This window comes from Xenopus tropicalis, chromosome 1 (genome assembly GCF_000004195.4).
Source record: "Xenopus tropicalis strain Nigerian chromosome 1, UCB_Xtro_10.0, whole genome shotgun sequence".
Lineage (NCBI taxonomy): Eukaryota > Metazoa > Chordata > Amphibia > Anura > Pipidae > Xenopus > Xenopus tropicalis.
In genome coordinates, this window is record NC_030677.2 from 111,472,425 (window position 1) to 111,496,144 (window position 23,720).

The 23,720-nt window shown below is 39.2% G+C and overlaps 1 protein-coding gene across 1 annotated transcript in view; it reads left to right on the forward strand.

Annotated features, from left to right (window-relative positions):
• The window catches only part of slc5a5 (solute carrier family 5 member 5), a gene marked incomplete at its 5' end in the record, with an annotated part of 36,206 nt that extends 21,403 nt beyond the window's left edge, over window positions 1-14,803 (forward strand). Inside the window, 10 exon segments of the mRNA NM_001123465.1 lie at window positions 5,016-5,145; window positions 6,475-6,563; window positions 8,152-8,264; window positions 10,369-10,439; window positions 10,536-10,622; window positions 11,518-11,711; window positions 12,166-12,269; window positions 13,160-13,193; window positions 13,196-13,272; window positions 14,149-14,803. Of these exon segments, the coding sequence (NP_001116937.1) occupies window positions 5,016-5,145; window positions 6,475-6,563; window positions 8,152-8,264; window positions 10,369-10,439; window positions 10,536-10,622; window positions 11,518-11,711; window positions 12,166-12,269; window positions 13,160-13,193; window positions 13,196-13,214 (841 nt within the window). The 3' untranslated portion in view covers window positions 13,215-13,272; window positions 14,149-14,803.
• Window positions 14,804-23,720: the final 8,917 nt, after the last annotated feature.

Consider the following 23,720-nt stretch of genomic DNA (forward strand, 5'->3'; position numbering starts at 1 on the left):
GAATAGCAGTTTGTGTTATCTTTGTTTGCTATAGGCTGTCTTACTTTACCTTATCAACTGAGATAACAGAGGTAAAAGAGCCAGGAATCCCTGCGGTGGGGGCAAATCTTTGGCCTATAAGTGTTGCACCTTCTTTAGGAGAAACATGTTTTATCTTTTATACAAAAAACAGGTGTAGAACACAGAAAGGGTAAATTTACTTAGGCTGCAACAAAGAAAAAATTATATAGGTGTTAAAAATATCTTTAAGAAACAGATATTTGGTGGCAGATAAGAATGCCCCCCCATTCACTGGTGAACTCTATATCATCATCCGTGTTCGGTCCTGGAATACTTCTCTTTCTGTGGTACAGTTAGGTGGTTGCAGTTGTGTTATAACTTAGCAGGAATGCTAAATATTCATCCTGCACTAATAGGTAATATTTAATAAATTGGAATATAAACTGTCAGTACAAACGTCATCAATACATTTTTTTGCATGGAGCTACTGATTGTCCCAATCTATTGGAAAACTATTTCCTGTCTTCACTATACTCTCATGAACATTTTGCTCCAGTTTTGGACACATATTCCTCTGTGTATTCCAGTTCCTATTCTCTTTTTGTCTCTGCCTATTGTATACATCTCATTTCATCCATTCCAGCTCCCCTTGACCCTGTAGCCCTTTTAATAAAAAAAAGTCATACAGATTTAAAAATCTTACTTTGCATAAGCATTTTACCCTTTTAAAAAACGTTTTGCACAGTTTTGTTGAGAAGTAAAGTTAAAGAACATCAGATTTTAACATTCCAGGCTAAATATGGTCAATTACAGTCTCTGTAAACCCAAGTTATGATACCCCATAACACTTATTGAACCATGGTCTTTTAAGACATCAATCCCCTTTTCATTGCACTAGGGGATGTGGTGATGTTAGCTAAAATCCAAGCCCTAATTAGTAATAATAATTAATAGCTACACATTTTAGATTTCCTGATTTTACTGGACTACAGCTACATATACTCTTTTTTAAAGGGTATGTGAAAGCAATTATTAAAATTTGAAGAAAAAACAAGCTAGCACTTCTGGGCATTAGTCCATTAAAGTAATTGGTTGACTTGTCGGTATAGGTTATTGTAGTTATAAATTTAATGAAAAAAGCAAAAAAAATGATATTCATCTATTATCGATTTAGCATTCTTTCATATATCCCCATATCATATGGTATAGTGCCATACGTGGGTATTGCTGTACAAATATTCAGAATGGTTAAAACATACGTATCTGCTGTATTCTGTTGTGTAGGCTCTTGTTGCTCTCGAAAAAAAGTTATGTGGTTCTTTTCCCTGCAGGGACTGCAATGTATGTACCCAAATGATAAGGAGAACCTCCTTCATGGATAGGTTTAGTAAAGAATGGAAAATTAAAAAATTATATTAATTGCAAAACTCAGGGAGCAATATGCTGTCTGGAATGTCCATGTCATCTGAGATACGTGGGTATGACCACGCAAATGTTGAAAAAAACGCATACAGCAACACTGTAGTACTGTTAGGAAAGCTGACAGAAGCAGAGAAAATATTATCAACAGTAGCACAACCAGACACTGCAGGAGCGAGCGCACGCCCTACTGCCCATGGCGCAGGAATGTGATGAAGGGAGGAATAGGAAATGATGTGCACATTTATAAGAACGCCAGTAACGAGCCTGTAAACTTTTGCCTTTTGAAAAAACTATTTAGCAAAACGTGTGTCAAGGCATTGTGGTGCTGGTTTTTAATACCTGATCTTTCTTTTTTACCACAAAAATGCTTTTTTTTAGATAGATAACTAAAACCTAAAATTGTTATCCAGGGTTGAGTGTGTGTTTAGTGGGTGGTCTAATCTCTTGTAAAGGGTACAGTTTAAGCTGACCTGGCTTTTTCACTGTAAATGATCCTCTTTCTTGTTGAAACCTTATCTTAATCCTGTTTTCTCTCCAAGGCTAATGCCACACCATGCGTATGGCGTATATTTTCGGCAAGCCAAAAAACGCTTGCCATACGTTTATACCTGTGCCTGCACTCGAATGAATGGAATACGCTCGGGTGCAGGCACACGCAACCAATATCCGCATGAAAACTTGAGAGAATGCAAAATCTTGCATTTTTATGGGGATTTCGGCTACATGTGCCTGCACCCCAGCATATTCCATTCATTCAGGTGCAGGCACAAGTAGGAGCGTATGCCTTGTTTTTCGGCATGCCGAAAATATACGCCATACACTAGGGGGCTGATTTACTAATCCACGAATCCGAATCCCGAATGGGAAAAAATCGGATTGTAAATGAACATTTTGCGACTTTTTCGTATTTTTTGTGATTTTTTCGTTGCGACAATTTACGAAAAAGCCGCGCCGGCGACGAAAAAAATCGCAAAATACCGATCAAAAAAACACATTCGGACGCTTTCGATCCGTTCATGGATTAGTAAATCGGCCCCATTGTGTCGCATGAGCCTTAGGTCCTTGAGGTTTGCGGTTTTGTAGGATAATTTAGCCTTCATACAATTATTAGGCAAGGTAAACATTGAGACTGCAGCCTTACCTACCTGCCTTATCTTTGCTTTGTGGTATCCATTAGTACAGTCAGTAAAAATTGAGACAGGAAAATGTTTGGGATATCTCCACACTCTAAAATGTTCCTTTTCTTTCTATTTATTATTTATTTAATGACTTAGAGAAAATTGACTTAAATTTATTAACTTATCTTATATAACTTATATAATCCTACAGTTGATTATTAAACACTAGTACTATTAACAACAAGATTGATTCATTGATGACTAATTATAAGCAAATCTGTCCCTTGGGCATCCCTGGACAACACCAGTGTCATATACTGCATAATGTCTGACTGAGTACATGAAAGTAGGAGATATATAAGGCTTCTTAAAGTCAGAAGCCCTACTGGTTACAGTGATAAAATTAACTATTCTATATAAAGTCAGTTGTGGACTGTAACACCCAGTAACTCCCAAGTTACACACCTAGGTGGATTTTCACTGAGATGAGTATCAGGAGTAAGAGCAATCTCTCCTCTCTGAGTTATTTTATAAAGCCATATGAAGTGGTTATTTAAATAACAGGAAATTCCAGCTGCAGGTAGTTTTACAATGTTACTCAGGTAATATAAGGCCAAGCCAACCAGTGTCTCTTCACTTTTCTGCCTTCTCTATAAACTGTATTCTCAATTTCTTTATTTTCTCTACTTTGATTGTTCTATATTATATCCATGTCTTCATTTTCTCTATGCTGATTGTCCAACAGTATATCCATATCTTTATTTTCTCTATTACGATTGTCCTAAAGTAAATGTATGTATGTATGTATCTATATATAACTTTATTTATAAAGCGCCACAAGGGTATGCAGCGCTGTACAATCTTACAAAATTACACACAGGGAGGACAAGTGTTATAATAAATAAATACAATAAATATCTATAAATGCACAGGGAATAAGTGCCATGTGGTATGAGACACAGTAGGAAGGAGGTCCCTGCCCCACAGAGCTTACAATCTTACTTACAAGCTTTATTTTCTCTACTCTGATTGTCTTACAGTATATCCATTTCTTTATTTTCTCTACTATGATTGTCCTACAGTATATCCATATCTTTATTTGCTCTGCTCTGATAGCCCTACCGTATATAACCTTGTTCTTTCTCCCTGTTTCTTTCACCTCCACCACCTTCTTGTCCTACCCACTTTCTTTCTATCCCTCTTACTGAGATGGAACATGCTACCAGTTGCACAAAAAACACTCAACAAGCCAATATAACTTAACATTTATAATACCATTTCCTACTCCCCTTGTACACCCAGATTATGTTTTAGCAGTATTAGCAGCATTTCTAGCCACTGCTGACTGTGTATACCATTTGAATTTTTCTTGATGTTTGTCATGTTGTCAGTTGTGTTTAGCAAATACATTGCCACCTAGGCTGTCTGGTAAATTGCAAGCCCTAATAGCAACAAGAAGAATGAGCTAATTTTTATTCAGGGTGTTTCCCTTATTGACAAAAGAGGAGTATATTAAAGTTTATAACATTAAAGTTTATTTCCTGGTATAGTTTAGAAGGGAAAACTGGCATGACATAACGGAAAGGAATCTGCAGTTACATGTTTGTAATATACATATGTAGTAATTAGTGCAGTTGTTTTTCATGTCAATAGGGAAATAAGCCTTGATTTCCTCCAAGAAATTGTTACTATAACAGAGGCATCTTAAGACTAAGAATGAAAGTAGAATAAAAACTGGGCTCCATAGCAAATAAAATAGAGGACATGTACTTGAGAAAAATTTACCATGGACTATTGGCTTTTAGAAGTGACTGTGAATAAAAATAAAAATAACAGACATCAGGGCCCTTAGGGTGATGGCACATGGAGGTTTCCTCTTGAAAGTGCTAGTGCAATCTCTTGACATACAACTATATAATAAAAAGGTACTAGTCAGCTCTTCTGATCAATAATTACCCTTTAGTAAAACATGCAAAACAAAAAATAATAAACATGCACAAATCAAAGTCCATATCCAAAACCTATATTTAAAGGATTCTATAAACTTATGTCCCTAAGCCTATCCATATGAGGAAGCAAAGTGCTGAGCAAATAGAAATGTCCCTCCCAATGCCTTTTGTTTATATGTATGCAAACGTCTAACTGGGCTGGTGGGACACAGGGAAAAAACACAGTGGGCCCCACCGACCCAGACCTGATCCCTGCTGCAAGGTAAATATAAGGCATGTGTGTTCAGAGGGGGTTAGGTGCCCCTTGGAGGGTGTGGGGGACCCCTGAAGTAGCAGCAACAGTGGTCCCTGCACACCCCAGTCCACCCTGTACGTATGCATATTATTTTTACTGGACTAGATGTGTATTGAGCCTGAAACAGTCTCTGTACCACACTCAGTAGCAGTCAGATGGTTAAGATCACTTTTTTTTTCCTGTAATCTTCTGGTTTTGGCTGAGTGAAAATGTGAGTGTCTCTAATCACAGAGCCATACTGGTGAATCAAGTAGCCCTCTGCGTCATTGTGTCAAGTGCGGTCACCTGCGGCATTGTGATGTTCGTTTATTACCTGAACTGTGACCCCCTCTTGGCTGGATACGTTTCTGCACCCGATCAGGTAGGGATCAATATATGGGATAAATATATGCATTGTCAAATCAAGAGTCAAACACATTTGATAGTAAGGGATAAGACAAAACCCCTGTACGTACAGCTACACTATAAATAACATAGGCAGTCCTTTCCCATCATATAAGGATAAATATCAAGAGTTCATTAACAAGGAAAGCCTGTATTTATATTGCAGTTGTTTCATGTTTAAATATTTTTTTCTTTAACATCTTATTACATTTTTGCCTGTTTAGGTTATTGTGTGCACTTAAAATAGCATTTATTTTGCAGAATCAGAACTTGCAAATAGCTTAAATATGCATTCTTTGGCTCTCCAGTTTTGGAATTCCTTCAAAACCAGCAGCCAGTTCTAAAGGTTGCATATACTGCACTTGATTTAAATGTATTTGGATTGGATGCAGCAAGCAATGTCCATATCTGCTTGAAGCATTTGCAGCATTTTGCCTGTTTCCAATTCCAGTCTCAATTCCCTATTATCATTTAGCAGATGTAATTATTCTTGTTAGAAGGCCAGACATACAGCTCTTAAAGGTAAAATGGACAGATGTTTGCCACCCTTTGCAAAGTAGTACCTGTAGCAAGTTTTCATCTTGCCTGATGCCAGAAATAGTGCAGTGTACACATTGATCTGTGTAAATGTGGGAGGGAACATCAGGCAATCATGGTACATTTGCAGGAGTAGGGGTCAGCCCCTGCCACTGGTTTTAAATTTGGGCTCAAATACTTTAAAATCCACTGGTGTAGAATCGCTATTCATTTTTTTAATAAATGCTCATAATTTATACTTTATTCAGTTGTCTTTTATTAACCATCTGAACCTTATATGTCAAAAGTCAAAGACTGTAGTTAAACTACCCATAAGACCTAGGTAAATATTGCTACTGTAGCCATAAATCATTGTTTTAATGAGTGACAGGAGTAATAGGAACTGTTATAAAAGAAAGTTATGTGGAACAATAAAAAAGTTATAGAGCAGATTTTAGGGGGGAAATGGAAGAGTTATTTAGAGAGTTTTTGTTAGTTAATTGGTATAGGGAGTCGCCATTTAAAGAATATGGGAAAGAGAGAGGTTATACTCTATAGTACAGCAACAAAATAATATATAGAAATGGGGGTAGGGAGCAATGAGGGATTATAGGGAGCAAAGGCAGGCATGACAGGAACTTACACTTACACAGAGCAATGAGAGGAACTACATGGTACAGGTCCTAAAAGTAGGTTTAATTTACATCAATGGGAATAAAAAAGTGAGTTTTGTAGCTATTTCCCCCGTTTTGACTAAATTGACTCAATTGCCTATATTGTCTTGTTACAGTACATGCCATACTTTGTGCTAGAAATCTTTGATCAGTATCCTGGGATCCCAGGGCTTTTTCTTGCTTGTGCATACAGCGGAACATTAAGGTAAGGTGAACTTCTAGAATATATTTCAGTTAAGTATGAGTAATGAAAGTTTGTGAAGGCAAACCATTTTTATATATAGATATACAGATAATGGTTTACGCCTGCACTTGTGCCAAAAATCTATATAAATCAAATGCCTAGGTGCAGGTCTGTTTGTTCATTTACGAAAATTTAGAAAAAAGTGAATATATATATAAAAAATATTTATAAACAATCTGTGGCACTCCAGGGACTTTTTAATAATGCATTCACTTTATTGCATACTTTACTTTATAGTCTATTTAAAGTAATGCTAATATGAATCCTACTTAAAAAAATAATTCTCCTTAAAATCTAACAGTGATTGAGAGTGATTGTGATAAAAAGATAGAGCAGAAAGTTATGCACAGTGCTCTTTCTTTCACATGCAATATTTGTGTATCAGAAGGTTCTGTCAATAAGTTATTGATTCAAATTATTTTGAAATATTATAGTTTTCAGACAAAGGAAGATGGTATCAACTTTCTAAAAGGCCATTAATACATTTTTATATTTAGCCATACTTAGTACATAGTAGGATTTCCCTCATGTTTGAACAGAGAAAATAACACCGAAACTGGTAAATTTGTCTCCCTTGATTGCAGCTGACTCTCTCCATTTCTACTATCACAGTAATGCTGACATGATTCCAGAATAAATCAAAAGTATTTTTGGCCATTACATATGATTATGTCCACCAAGGACAACAATACCTTCGAGCAGTGATGGTCTCTATAAAAATATATTGCATAAAACCCTGCTTCATCCAAATAAAACATATTCATTCAAATGTACTTTTTTAGTAGTATGTCCCATTGAGTAACCCAAAATAGAAAACTGGCATCTTAAGTTCTAAGTGCCGCCTCCTGGAATCATACAATTAAGGTCCCCATACACTATAAGATCCGCTCGCTTGGCGATGTCGCCAAGCGAGCGGATCTTTACCCGATATCCCCACCTACGGGTGGGCGATATTGGGTAGCCAGCTGCTTTAAAAAAAAATAACATTACATTTGCGGCCATGGGCAGTTGGTTCGGGGACCGCATCAACGAGCCGATGCGGTCCCCGATCCGACTGGATTTTCTAAACTGGCCGATCCATATCTGGCCAATTTCAGGCCAGATATCGGTCGGCCAGGTCGCTCGTTTCTGCCCATACACGGGCCGATTAGCTGCCGAATCGGTCCAAGGGACCGATATCGGCAGCTTCTATCGGCCCGTGTATGGGGCCTTTAGACCCGGATTTTCAAGCTCTGCATACAATTCACAATTGGCTGATGTGCCATTAAAGTGCAGATAAGACACCTTGCTAATTCTGAACCTTTGCAATTAGCACACTAAAGGTCCCCATACACGGGCCGATTCTAGCTGCAGATATCAGTCCCTTAGACCAATTCGGCAGCTAATCAGCCCTAGTGGCGACATCGCCAAGTGAGCGGATCTGAAGGTGTGTGGGGACCTTTATTGTGATACAGGTTGGAAATTGTAACTGAATTTCTCAAGAACCATGCCTTTTGTCGTTTTGAATTAAAGTCACACTTTGTCATATCGGCCTTTCTTTATCCCATAGCACAGCATCTACTAGCATCAATGCCATGGCTGCAGTAACAGTCGAGGATCTTATAAGACCAAAATATCCCAACATTTCAACAAAGAAACTAACATTAATTTCCAAAGGACTTTGTAAGTTTCCCTTTTTAATTCAGCAAATCAATGAAAAATTATAAAGCCTAGAATTTATACTACATGCTACATGTGGTAGTGCATGTAACAGTGAGCCCTGAAACTAGGGGTCCAGGATTTGTTTCAGGATTCGGCTGAAATTCTGCCTTTTGCAGCAGGATTCGGATTCAGCTGAATCCATGCCTCTGGCCAAACTGAATCGGAATCCTTCAAAATATGTAACTTTTTGTCACATAAACACAGAAGTTTAACATTTTTCATGGTTCTTTTTATTCCTTCCCTGACCTAATTTGCATATGCAAATTAACTTCTGGCAAATCTTTTCGAGATTCAGGCTGATCCTAAAGTAGTGGATTTGGTGCATCCCTTCCCGAAACTGCAAGCTGCAGGCCACAAAGGCCCGGGCCTAGGACAGCAGAAATCTAAGGTTGGCATGCCCAGCCGCACCAGAATAATTTGCCGCATATGGAGCAATGGGGAGAGGACGCGCGTCCTCTGCCCACGGCTCCCTATGAATTAAGTGGCGTGCATGCGCGGCTATGGGGGGTGGCAGTGCGCATGCGTGCACGCTTGACGCTTGGGTTGGCCTCAGTGGGTGTCAAAAGGGGGCGGCCTTGGGGCTCCCTATTTAGAAATCCGACTCTGACTGCACTCCACTACCTAGATTGTACAGAAGATATGCAAGTGCCACCTTCAGCATTCAGTGTTCATGAACCCAGTAAAACTGCAAAGTTTGCACCCAGTCTAATATCCCTTAGCATCCAGCATTCAGACAGAGCTATTTACTGGCCATCTGTTTCAAATCAACCATCCTGTTGCTAAATGCTGCAAAAGGTTACTATCTGGTAAAACTGTCTACCATATATTACAGTTTCCCTTTGCTATCCAGCTATGATATTTAAGCAGGGCAATTCTGATACCAAATGGGCTCTGACCTGCAGAAATGGGTACCAAGTTAGGGCCAGTAGGGTAATAGCTGACAGGACCAGGGGCTGTCTTTGCTCCCTCATGGCCAAAAATATGAAAAATTGGGTATGTCAGGATATGTTTAGGAAAAAACGAACAAGACCCCTATCGGTTGGGACAGGACAGTGAAAAGGATGGTATTTTTTTTATTTTATATGATGATTTTAGTGTCTTTCTTCTATACTTGTACATATCTTGTAGACTCTTGACTATCCTCACCAATAACTATAGGAAAAGCCAGCAGAATACCAACTGGCAATAAGTTAAAGGGGTTATTCACCTTTGAGTTAACTTTTAGTGTGATGTAGAGAAAAAGGGTGAAGACACACTAGTAGCAGCTACTCTTTCACGGCTACTAAACTCCAGAAAATACCTTGCCATAGACAATACTGAGAATTGCCTGTGCTAAAACACACGCAGAGACAATTATCAGTAAATGATCAGCATTTATTTCTGTAGCTGTGACACATAGCTGCTACTAGTAGCTCTGTGTGTCTTCACCCTAATATTCACCAATTTGCAATCGGTCTTTAATTATTTTATTTTATATTATTTGTAGTTTCTTAATTACCAGTATTAGTTTTCATTCATCAGCTCTCTGGTTGCTAGCAATTGGGGAGTTGTTTGAATGAAAGACTTGTACATGAATATGAGAGGACCTGAATAGAAAATAAATTTAAAAAAAGTACCAACAACAATAGCTGTAACTACAAAGAATTAGAAGAAGAAAGCAAATAATTCAAAAACTATAAAAAAAAATTAAATATTGATCAGATGAAAAACTGCTTAGAATTGGCCATTCTATAACATACTAAAACTAAACTTAAAGGTGAACCACCCCTTTAATAGACAAAGGGGACTAGGGGGTATTAATACAAAATGCAAAATCAGGAACTGAGGTGATTAGCAATGCTCAGTAGAGCTGAAAAAAAATCTGAAATGCATTATTATTATTATTAATAATGTATTTATATAGCACCAAGATATTTCCCATCAATAGATAGGTGCATTCAATGGATACACAGATTACATTTAAATATAGACTGACTCATACTACTGATAAAAAAACGAGATTTCCACTTGGTGTTTTTTGTATCTAATGCTTGTTTCTGTTCCCTTCATATGTTGTTATTTGAAGCTCTGGCATATGGATGCTCCTGCATAACAGTAGCAGCCTTATCATCTCTACTTGGTGGTGGAGTGCTTCAGGTATGGTTAGGGTCTTAATTTGCAGATATACCTTTATCGAACTAAACTTTAACTGGTTAAGTGAACCATTTAACTTTGTCTCTGCTTATCACACAGGGCTCATTTACAGTTATGGGAGTGATCAGTGGACCTCTGCTTGGAGCATTTATGCTGGGCATGTTTTTTGCTTCTTGTAACACCATTGTAAGTACATATGTTGTATATTCATCAGTAATTATCCAGTAATCGCTTACCTTGAAATATCTGCACTGTGCCTAGTCTTATATATATATTGATTGTTTTCTATGTGCATGTGGACTCTGAAGCAAGCACTGTTTTCACATTAATGACCCCAAGGCCACAAGAGAACTAAAGATCACAAGAGCAGCCCCTCAGTGTTCATTTAGCTTGCATTCCCGGGCTTGCTGCTCTTTGCACGGAGCTCCAGATTGAAAATTCAGAGCTTTGTGCAAGGAGCAGTGTCACCAATTTCTCACTTTACAGGTAGTGTTTGCAGGACTTTTGGTGGGCATGCTTCTTTTTGGTGATCAGTAGTATTGAGCAAAAGTGAAGCAGTTGAACATGGTGGCCACCATAAAATTTTGCCTTCAGGAGAAAAGTACGGGAAAGCAGAATGGCCATTTAGTGAAGCTGCAGTAGTTCAAGAGGGGGGGGGGGGTCTGTGCAGCAGATTTATGTTGACTAAGCAGGTTTAGGTCTCCTTTAAGGCAGGGTAAAGGTAATAAGGTTTTGTGTTAGGAATAAATATATTGCAAAAGTGCAAGCAAAATGTAATAATGGCATGGACATATTTTTCAGGTGTTTCTTATTTCTATGCTATCGTCAGTCAGGCTGGTTGTATGAAAGGTGGAGTTGTTTGCAGAGGATAAAGTTCATTCAGTGACTGGGGAAGATGTTGAAGTTGGCTGTCTAACAAAAAAAGATTGAGTAATAAGGAAGTGGTACTAGAAAAATCAAAACCAAGCAAGCAGAGAAAAATGGTTGACCAAGAAAGGCATATATATATATATATGTAACCACAGTGTACAAAGGAAGAGCACTTATTAATGTTTGCATTCACCAATTTCTCACTTTACAGGGAGTGTTTGCAGGACTTTTGGTGGGCTTAGTGATATCCCTCTGGGTAGCAGTTGGAGGTACAATTTACCCTCCTAGTGCAGAGATGATGGGTGTCCTACCAACATTTGCAGAGCACTGCCCTTTGTATAACTCCAGTAAAGGAATAATCTATGGCCCAGCACCTGTCCAAAACATCACACATACATTGGAAAGGTAAGCATTTAATGGCATTTTCACCACTGTGTCTGGATTAATGGATATTGGTGGGCTAGAATGGCAGAGTTTACCAAAACAGTGCTGAGTGAGGGAACTGGCATTTGGCTGGGAAGCAGGGGGGAGGTAAACAATAATTCTGCAGGCATAACACCCCAGTCTCTGTTATCAAATGTTCCTTATGTTTTGTTAATGTTCAATGATATGCAACACTGCTGACATTAGAGGGCACCATCTACAACAAGCCAGATAGTAGATAAACTTTCTAATTGCTTTAATTATCACTGGAAATCTGCCACAGGCATTCCAGTCAGCAGACATTCCACCAATGGACAATTGTGATGGGCTAAAGATATTATTAACCTGCTTCTGTTTCAATCTGCATCCAAATTAAGGCTGATGTGTAATATCTAAATATGGTACATTTGCAGTATTTTTATCTCTTCTTTTGCAGGCCTGCTCTAGCTGATGATTTATACGCCTTATCCTATCTTTATTATGGAGTCGTGGGCACAATTAGCACAGTTATCATTGGAGTGATAGTCAGCAAATTTACAGGTAATATGATCTCTGAAATTCATTTTCAGATTTTTTTTAACGTATTTTTACATACAATTTTGTAGCTTGCGCGAAAATTTTGTACCTTGCAACAAAATCGTATTGTCACGCCAAGTACGAAAGTTTCGGATTCATTCAAGCTTCGTTATCGTGACTTTCCTTGGGCCAGATTGGAGCTGCAGAGTGCCATTGAGTGCTATGGGAGGCTTCCAAAATCATGCACAGAAGGATCAGAGTCGGAAAGGTTTTCCCGCTGTTTACAATCGTTCGGTACTAAAATTTTGGATCGCCAATACAATATTATCGTGACTAATACGATTTTTTCAAAAGCATTTTCGTGATATTTGCGATCATTGGAAATTATCGTATCCAATCTGAATTTTTCCCATTCGGGATTTGAACTCGTGATTTCTGGAATGAAGCCCTAAATGTTAACTTTTGTGCAAAGCATTTGGTCACACAGAAAATCTGCAAGTCAAATTGCAACATAAAGTGGAAATCAAAAACACGAACCAATGGCTGGAAAAAAATTATACATTATACGTGTGTTTTGTAGCAATGATTTTTCTGAAAATTGTCTCCCTGTAAAACTTATCTCTTGAGACATGCCTTGCTGTCATTTTTAATGGAGACGTTACTGATTTTTGCTGACTTGTCACACGACAGTAAACAACCACAAAACATTAACCCTCTGTAAAAAAAAAAAAAAAAGGCAGAGAAGTCATGACCTGCAACAAAATAGTTATTTACACTTATACATGCCATGCATTGCTGTGCATTTTTTACTGAATGCCTATACTTTGTGTCATATTGAAGTGGCACCTGATTAATTTAATTTGTAAAACATTTACACATGGCTGATGGCACAAACATATGTTATTCATGTGCAGGTCCTACTAAAAGGGAGACAATTGCACCAGGCCTGCTATGGTGGGACCTATCTAACAGTGCTGCTTTCCAGCCAATGGAGAAGAAAGATGAACTAGAGAAAACAGAAGCCGAGGTAAGTGACTTAGCTGTGTATAGGAGTTAGCAGTGACCAAAGGACCTTACTTTTCCTACTGTTTGGCAGGTCTGTCCTAGAAAGTTAGCAGGTAACTGACCGAAAACCCAAGGCAGATCACAATGTCAGGAGCTCAGTGTTGGTGGGTAGAGTCCAGCACTGTCCTTACCACCTGCCCTGTGGCATAAATACAGGGACCTGTTGTGAACTGCATCTGTTGCTACTCCCCAAACTACACATCTGAATGATGTGCAGGTCTAGGGACATGAGTGGGGAAGCTATGTGACCCCCTCCCGCGCAGAGATACAGCGCTACCAAACACAGGCAGCGCTTTATTCATAGGGATGGATGAAGGCAGGGTGCAAAGTGAAGAAAAATGGATTGTGTCATATATAGGGCAGTGGAGCCCTGTAATTAGGGTCTGCCTTATGTCTAGGTGAGGAGGGAAAGCAGGGAAGGAGCAAAGCCAGACCCCAGATGTAAAGTGCTTTTAGGAGCACTAAGGGGTGCACTTCTGCGCCTCTTAGTGCTCTAGCTCTTGCATTCAAGGTTTTTAGTTTTTGTTATATGTATATTTTATAATGAAACCATGACAAGTAGCAAAATTAGGATAGCCAAACATATCCAAAACATACCACGTCTACTAAGGTGCGCAACGCACAACAAATTAGCAGAATTTGCCATGTGTTTTCCACATCATGCAGTTCTTTTCTCTATTTTACTTTCAGTGCAGAAAGTATGTAAAGTTAATGGCTTTCTTCATTTGCATGTGAAAACTATTTAATGTACATTTTTTTGTGCTTTTATGCGTTAAACCCCAACTCCTGCATTTCAGAATGAACAGTACAATAACAGTATACCTTTGATATTCCCTAGGAGACTCTCTTAAAAAAGGACAACACCTTTCACTGCACTACCTTCCTTCCAAACCACCTACCGCATTCTGAGACCAGCACCTATCTTCTCAGCGAGGAGTACACCCCAGGAAATGATTCGTACTGTAATGGAGAAAAAACATATCCCATTAAAACAATCCATGACTATGAGGACAAAGAATCTCGTGTTTAGGCTATATCTTCTTTGGGTAAAATGAAACACTGCCCTAGTCTTGGTGACTAGACCCAATATACCAAAACAGCATATCTATGTTTAGTTACTGCCAGCACCAGTACTGTATTTAAAGAGCCTTTTTAAACCAAGTTCACATGTAACACATTTGTTACAAAGGTTGTATTTTCAGTATTTTGTTGATTTATGTATCAGCACTTGTCAGGATTGTGTTGTTTTTCCAATGTCTTTTTCAAGGTGGGAGACAAAGATGCTTTTGAGGAGTTAGATATAATCAATAGTCTATGCTGTTAACAGCAAGAAGGGGAATGAAAGAATAACAAAAATAATTAACACAATATTAATTTTATAAAGCCAGTATCATAATATCTGTGATTCCTTCAATCATTATTTAAACATATTAACGTGAGCTTAAACAAGGCTATCTGGCTATTAGTAATTCTAAAGATCTTACTAAAAAAAACAAGAAAAGGTGCAAAAAAAATTTTTTTTAACGTGGGCCCGTTTCACAATATAATCCGCCACAACTGGCAATGCAACAGAATGTCAATCTTTTACATTTGGGAAGTGTTTACCATCAGATTTTGCATTGGATATTGTTGGTATATGGCATATTGCTTGTCCTCACCTGAATGTCATGTCTTTAGCCAGAAGAAACTAAAACTAGTTAGTAAGAAGTTACTATGTTCACTATATATAGACAGGAAAGTTGTATGGTACAAAATACTGCATATAATCTTTCTGCATATTTGCAAAATGGTAGAAGCCATTGGCAATATGTCTTTCAGCTGGGGAGCTGTCTGTAAATAGTAATCGTTTAAATATGTGACCATGACAGGTATCATTTTCTTTATGGAAATTGTTCAAACGATACGAATTTTATGTATACAGTACTCAACTTTGTTCTATAGAATACATATTTCAAATTGGATTTAAGGTCCTATTCATTATCTGCCTTGATTCACTTGTTGCTACTTGCCATAGCAGAGCATGCCAACACTCTACCTGGCACACTGGCAGCTTCTGCTTAAAAACACTAAAGTAGGTATCCCTGAGCACACCCCACTATGCTATAAACCACAAGGGAAAACCTATCTAATGAACAATATCTACAATATTACGGTTACCCTGAAGTCTAAATAATGTATCACCCCCTTCAGCAGAATAAATATAAATAATAGTAAAAAGCAAAACTTGCTTCTTACTACACTTATTATTTTAATTAGACAATATTGTGAATTAAGTAGAAGGTCTTATCCATCCCCCAGCGATGGCTAAGAAACAATGTTAATAGCATTTCAACTTTCTATGTACTTTGTATGTATTTTTCAATTAAAAATGATATTTACAAAAATGTAAAGGCGTTTTTATTTAAAAAGAATCGAAAGCATTTTCCACCTGCGTTTTATGCGCAAAGTGTAAATAAAAGCAATTGATTTAATAATTAAGATTTATAAAATATTTATTACTGTTAACAATATAGTACAACTGTTGAACAGCTGCCCTTCTGTTAAGCTTGTATACTCAAACTGCAGAAGGAACACAGGATCTCAGAGACGTTCATGGCAATCGCCATCACCTGCCCTACGCTCATCTAGCACTATTTACAGACCTGACTGTAGCCCATAGAGTGCTCATTATTTCACTAAAAGGGTGACAGTAGTTCTTAAATTAATATTTATTAATAAACCAGGCCACTACCCATATCTCCTTGCAGCTTAATGGACTAATATTCAGTATTGTCACAATCAATATAATAGAACTTGCATACCTTTACTCTCAGGCACTGCTTGTTACTCACATACACTCAGCAGTACATTTACAAGTACATTGAGGTTCACAAAAGGTTTCTGCTTCATCAGTGGATGCAGTCATGTGGTGCTGTGCCCTTTACTGAACCCTCCTCCACTGCAAGTATTCCTCTTTTAACATTATATTGAAGAGTCTTCCTGTTGATTTAACTGCCCATATTTTTACACATACTCTCATTGGCCAGAGCAACTAAGACAGATGGGATTCTCTGCTTTGCCCAGTAAATATGGTATCTGAACTAGCCTGTTCAGTTACTGATCAGAAAAGGGAGTAGTTATAGTCCCGGCCTTAAGACTAATGTGCCATAGAGCGATTTAGTCAAGCGTGATAGATCTCTGAACGAAACGCTCCGAAATGTTTTTCTACCTGCAACAATAGGAGTCACCAGTGGAAAATCCTACACATCGCTTCTGATTTCCAAAGTTGTGGAAAGTTTCCTCCCGCAGGCAACTTTGAGTGACGGAAGAAGAGATCTATTGCAGGCAACTAAATCGCTCCATCAGACAATTGTGCTTGCCAAGCAAAATAAACTTTACTTGTACTATATAAATATCAATCTTGTCCATCAGTCTTGGAATTACACAATAACAGCAAGCAGGCTGGTGCCATTTTTTGTTCATGCACTGGCTACACAATTAGGTGAGGAGGGGGAAATAAGTGCTGAATGCAAAGTCAAATTAATTGTCTGCCCCGCCTCTGTGCCTAAGGCATAGAGGAGGGGAGGCAATATATGGTTTTTAAATGCCTTTATAATGGGTATGGATGTGTTAATAAAAAAAAGTTTTATGGGTCTAAGTTTAATTTGAAAAGGACTTTTTTTTATGTCTGGGTAACAAGTCCCCTGTAGCCTTTTGGGCTATAACAAGGTTAGCCAAAGCACAACCAAGCCTCTCCTCTTATTTCAGTTACAGGGAATCAGCACCTTTGCCAGCACTTGAGCAAAAAAAAAATACCAGTATGATTACAAGCAGGACATCCACCCGTGGGTTACATTTCGAGGGAAAGGGGACAATTGAATGGATTGTTTATATTTGCAGTAGTAATAAAAAATGAATGCATGTGTATTGGAAACTTACCTGCTCAGTAGGGATTCCAATATAATCCCTTAACAAAATGGGAAGACTGTACATACCCTTTAAGGTTTTTGTTTATTTCTATTCAGCATAGGTCCAACTATCTCACATCAAAAGCGTATGGTTGGGGCAGGTAATTGGAGTCTATCAGCTGTAGTGTAATGCTGTTCCGACACAACTGCATTGATGTCTTATAAAGTGACAAAAGTAAGCAAATAAGTACCACACTGAGGAGATAGAAACTCTAGCATAGATTGGGGAATGAAGTGCATAGGAACCGTCGGACCAAGGACTGCATCAATGAGCTGGTCCCCGATCCAGTAGGAAATTCAAACCTGCCCGATCGACACCTGGGCGATTTTTGCCCAGATATTGATTGATGTCAGGCCGCTGCCCATACACAGGCACATAAGCTGTCTAATTGGTCTAAAGGACTCAAATTGGCATCTTAAATCTGCCTTTGTATGGCCATCTTAAGTTGCAAATCTGGCACTCAGTATTTGCCATTGTTCAGATATGGTTTTGAGATATTGACTTGCGGTGCAATCTTTACACATAAGTTTATGTTTATGAGTACCTTATAACAAGTGGAATTGTAATTTGCTTAACTACCTTCTCCACCCCACAGCTGTTAAGCTGACCATACAAGGTAAGATTGGTGACCTCGCCAAGCCAGCGGATCTTATCCCGATATCCCCACCTATGTCTAATTCGTCGTTTAGCCCTAGGGCCAAACGATTGAATTAAAACGACGGGTATAGGTGCCATCGGTTTGGAAACTGCATCAATGAGCCAATCAAGATGACAGTTGGGCAGGTCTGTCGTTAGTGCCCATACACGGGAAGATAAGCTGCTGGATTTGTCTAAAAGACCGATCTAGGCAGCTAGAATCAGCCCATGTATGGCCACCTTAAGTCAGATAAAGTCTGATGGTGGGTTTTTTTTCATTCTTCTACATCAGACAATATATTTCAATGAGAAAAAAAGTTTTTCAGATACCATTAGAATTTATCTTGTTGGGTGCAGAAGTAGCACAGGTGTCTTGTTGGATTTTAAGTCTTTCATGTAGTATACACATCAGATTTTTGCTATCAGTGCCATTATTTTTCAACACAGTGCTGTCCAACACCTCAAATTCAGGCTGTAATTCCCCTGTATTGTTTAAACATGTAAATCCCTGTGTTGTTCACACCTTTTAATCTTTGCATTGTTCACCCCCTGCAGTGTTCACAGCTCGGGCTGTAATCACCCACATTGTTCACCTCTTCACATCTCATTGTGTCACTGTATGTACTGTGTATGACACATACAGGCAGCATAGGGCAGGCAGAGTATGGCATACACAGGTGGGGTAGGGCAGGCAAAGTGTGGCACACAGTGGCAGCATAGGGCAGGCAGAGTATGGCCCACAAAGCAAGGTAGGGCAGGTAGATTATGACACAGGGGCAGCATAGGACAGGCAGAGTATGGTACACATGGGCAGCATTAGGCAGGCAAAGTATTGCACACACAGGCAGCATAGGGCAGGCAGAGTACTGTCTGTGGGTGCCATACACTGCTTGCCCTATGCTGCCTGTGTGTGCCATACTCTGCCTGCCCTATGATGCCTGTGTGTGCCATACTCTACCTGCCAAATGCTGCCTGTGGGAGGTGAATCTGACAGGGGTTTGTTCTGGGAGCGTGTTAGCAGTTGGAAATAGCCATGAAATGGTCCCTATGGTGTGTAATTATGTGCTGGGGGTTGCTGTGCTATCAACAGGGGAGGAGGAGGCATATGGATTTAAGGGTTTGTCTTAATATGACATAATATAATTCTTTCACATATGAATGATGGTTGATATCCCTTCAGTGAGCACCAATTAATTTGCACCATTAATTTGGGCATGGTCTTGTGATAACATGTGTGGTTTAAAGTGGGTGCAGTTTAAAAAGGGGAGTGGTCAAAACTGGCTTCCATTAGCGGCCCTCCACTATGTATGCTAGAGAAATTCCTGCCCTCAGTACCACAGAAGTTGGACAGCACTGTTTTAACATATGCAACTAATTGTAGGATATATGTCAATCTGACACCTACAAACCCTCCCATGTAGTTTAGCCCTAATAATGTTGCTTAAAAGATGTTGCTTAAAGAAGAACTATACCCTAGCCCAGTGTTCCCCAACCAGTGGCTCGTGAGCAACATGTTGCTCCCCAACCCCTTGGATGTTGCTCCCAGTGGCCTCAAAGCAGATTATTATTTTTGAATTTCTGGTAAGGAGGCAAGTTTTGGTTGCATAAAAACCAAGTATAATACCAAACAGAGCTTTCTGTAGGCTGCCAGTCCCAGGGCCGGATTTCTCTCTGAGGGCATCCAACAATCATCCTATTTTCATTCAGGCTGACCCCATGACTGTGTGATTCAAGTTTGGGGAGTGTAGCCTCAAAGCTTTAAGTTTGGCAGCAGTTTCAATTTCCCCATAAAAGTCAATGGGTACAATATGATTGGCTGCTGTTGGCCCCTCCCACTTTGGGGTCATCCAACAAATGTTGCTGCTTCATTCGGGGTGACCCCATGATTATGTTATTCAAGTTTGGGGGGTGTAGCTTCAAAGCTGTAAGTGTGGCAGCAGTTTGAAAATCTTCCCTGTCAAAGTCAATGGGAAAATTGGGGGGTTCGGAGCAGCGCCACAAAAAGACGGGGGGCCGGATCGCTTAGAAAAGCACAAGCAACCTGCTCCGCTATAGGGCGAAGATGTGTAGGGAGTTTGGGTATTGTACCCCTAAAAATGTAGGAGGCGTAGCATTTAGAAAAAGGGGGGGCGCTAAGAAGAAGAAGAAGCGGAAGAAGAAGCTAAAGTGGAAGAACAGTACGTTGGGGTTTTCAACCCAACATAATTACGTATATATTATTGGATATACATAGACATACAGACACAAAATCTGTTTAAGACATTGATGCAATCAACATTTAAAGACTGTGGAACGATGTGCTTATACGGTTAGTATACATGATATAAGAGTGGCCAGCCAGCCTTGTATGGAAAGTCTCTCATATAACCCCCATAGGGCTTTATTGGGTCCAGCTGGAATAGCCATAAAGGCACCTGCTTTCAGGTCAAACACTTTTCAAATCGATGTTGTGCCTATTTTTATGTTATGAATAGTGCAGCACAGTTTGCAGATTCATTCTCTCTGCTTATGTAACAGCCCCCCTACTCATACAGGTCTTGGTGCAGCCGGCTTTAACCCTGCATGTTTCCTTCACACCGTTATGACATCACCATCATATCTAAGACAAGAGAACGAATAGATCCTCTTATAATCGGGAGGTCCCAGATAGCCGAGTGGTTAGGGGATCCGCCCTCAGTAGGCAACCCCCACTGAGACGCGGGTTCAATTCCACCCTTGGCTGCTGGTTGTACCCTGTGATGTTGGACAAGTCACTTCACCCAAAGTCCGGGTTGGCTGTGTAGCCTTTTTGACTTTATCAGTGGCTACATTTACCTTTCCCCACCAATCCTCTTTTTGCATTTTGATACCAGCTATGAAATTGCCTGCCTTAATTATGGCTGATTGTCCCTGTCACAGTTAGTGGAACTGGGGTCTATGGCAGCTGAAAGCAACTGTCACAGGAAAAATCAGTTCCTTTCCACTGGCAATAAGAACAGGGCCAGATTTCACTCTGAGGCGCCCTCTCCCCAGTGCGCATGTGCGAACGCTCCTTTAAACTCCCATACGGAGCAGTGGGGAGAGGTCCCGACTGCTCCGTATGGGAGCCAAATGTAAAAATTTTCTGCCACCCTAGGCAATAAGAAGTCAATTGATACACATCCCTGATGCTGGTGATATAACTATGAGAGCCCACTAGATATCAGACCAATGCCAATGGCAGTAAGAGACTGAAAGCAGTTGCAGATAGCTGGATATCCTGAAGACAGGGGCGCTGCTGCCATAAGCCTGCAAGAAGCTCTTATTGCTACTCCTAGGAAACTTTTTTCATGATTGTGTTGCTCCCCAACACTTTTTCCATTTAAATGTTGCTCACGGGTGAAAAAGGTTGGGGATCCCTGCCCTAGCCTATACTCATCGGCTCACCTCCACTGCTCCCCCACCAAGCTCCCTCCTTGCAGCATATATTCTCTTTAAAAGTTCTCCAGTGTGCCAACTTGCAATACATCTGCAGATCAGCATAGAGGAGTTCAAAGATGCCATCTTCCCCTGACTTCCAACCTCTACTGTCAGTTCTCAGATAGGGATCTTGCTGGAGCATGTGCTGTCAAAGCTGATTCAGGAGGTAGATTTTGCTTGTGGAAGATCATTGTCAGCATTCTAACAGAAGAGGATCAGAAGACAGGGGAAGATGGCACTTTTGAATTCAGCTGTGCAGCTCTGCAGATTTATAGCAGGTCAGCACACAGGGATACTTTAAAACAGAATAGCTGTTGCGGGAGGGAACTTGAAGGGGGGACAGTAAAGAGGGTTGGAGCGGGGCTGTGGATGGATTAGGGTTTAGTTCTCCTTTAATTAAGACAATAGGCTAGGCCTACTGCTCCTTGACAAGTTGACAAGATAAACAGCTTAACCACATGTTGTACAGGTATGGGATCCCTTATCCGGAAACCCGGTATCCAGAAAATTCCAAATTAAGGAAAGGCCATCTCCCACAGACCGGTCAAAATATTTCAGCCAGCACAACAAGTAAAGTGCAAGCAGGGCTTAGCCCCTGCGTGTTTATTCAAAATGCAACGTTTCGGGGCGTACCCCTTCGTCAGGCACCAAGTAGTAATTCTCTGGAGGAGGTAAGGGTGTGCTGGTGTAAATATTTTTCCCATCTCCCACAGACTCCATTATACGCAAATAATTTAAATTTTATAAAATGATTTCCTTTTTCTCTGTGATAATAAAACAGTACCTTGTACGTGATCCAAACTAAGATATAATAAATTCTTATTGGGGGCAAAACAAGCCTATTGGGTTTATTCAATATTTAAATGATTTTTAGCAGACTTAAGTTATGGAGATGCAAATTACGGAAAGATCCCTTATCCGGAAAACCCCAGGTCCTGAGCATAATGGATAACAGGTCCTATACCTGTATAACTCAAAAACTGGCAAATCTGTAAGAAATAGTAGGCAGAATTACATAATTCTTTGAGGACTGTCAAGTCAGGTTTTTATTTTTTTGTAGAGTCCTGTGTCAAAAACTAAATGGTTTATTTTTTTTGTTCACATGGAAATTTGTATAATTGCACAGTAATATATGCATTTAATATAATAACACACAAGGTTGAAAACTGAAGTGGAAACAGAATTAAAATAACATGGTTATATGCTGTGACAAGGTGGAAAACTGGAATTGTATTGATTTGCACATTACATTGCTGTTTTATGTTTTTTTGCACATTATTCACTTTGTTAAAATAAGTGTTGTGCATTGTCCTTTTTCATTTGAGGTCTGAAATTTGACAATTCTGTCCCACTGTGTAAGTTTCTTATGCGGTTGAGATGACAATAAAAACATCTGAATTTGAATCTTTGTGTTTATGATCAGGCACAGCCCTAGACTTAATTATATGGTTGGTAGAACTTGTATTTATTTTTGTACAAGGACTTTGCATAAACATTTATTGGTTACAGCACAAGTATTTGATCAACACACACAGGCTCTCACAAGTTAAGTGAATAAATCTGTCAGTAAAAAAGGGATGTGATCAAACACTGCATTGATTTAACGAAATGAAAAACACATGTCCAACAACTGTAATAGAACAGGTGGCATTATACTCTGTCAGTATTTTATTTAGTTGGTAAAGAAGACCCATATCTTGGAATGTGCCTAGAATGTCTTGTTGTTTCCCGTATTACTAATGTTCTTTGAACCCATAATCTGCTAAACCACATGCAGTATGGTTTTGCAACTTGCACACTTAAAAAGCCTTATATAGGTATGGGACCTGTTATCCAGAATGCTAGGGGACCTGGGGTCTTCCAGATAAGGGGTCTTTATGTAACTTGGATTTCCATACTTTAAATCTATTTAAACATGAATTAAACCTAACAGGATTGTTTTGCCTCCAATAAGGATTAATTCTGTTATAGCTGGGAACAAGTACATGGTTTGTCTTATTATTACAGATACAAAGAAAGTCAATTGAATTATTTGATTAAAATGGAGTCTATGGGAGATGGTCATCTGGTAATTTGGAGCTTTCTGGATAATAGATTTCTGGATAATGGACCCCATACCTGTATATAGTTGCAAATGATTTCCAGATTGCCAAGGCCAAAGAAACAACTCTATTCTCATTATCATGGATTTATCCTCCCAAACTGTTCAGTAGACCCCTAGCATTCATATTTAGGATGTTTTATCTTGGTACCTAATGATATGTAGGAGATAAGATGCTGCAAAGTGGAAGCTTTGAGGTGATTTTCAGAAATATTATTAAAATCAACAAATTTAGGAAAGCTTTGTTACTTTGAAGTAAAAAGACAGTTACCTATTCTGGATTCTAG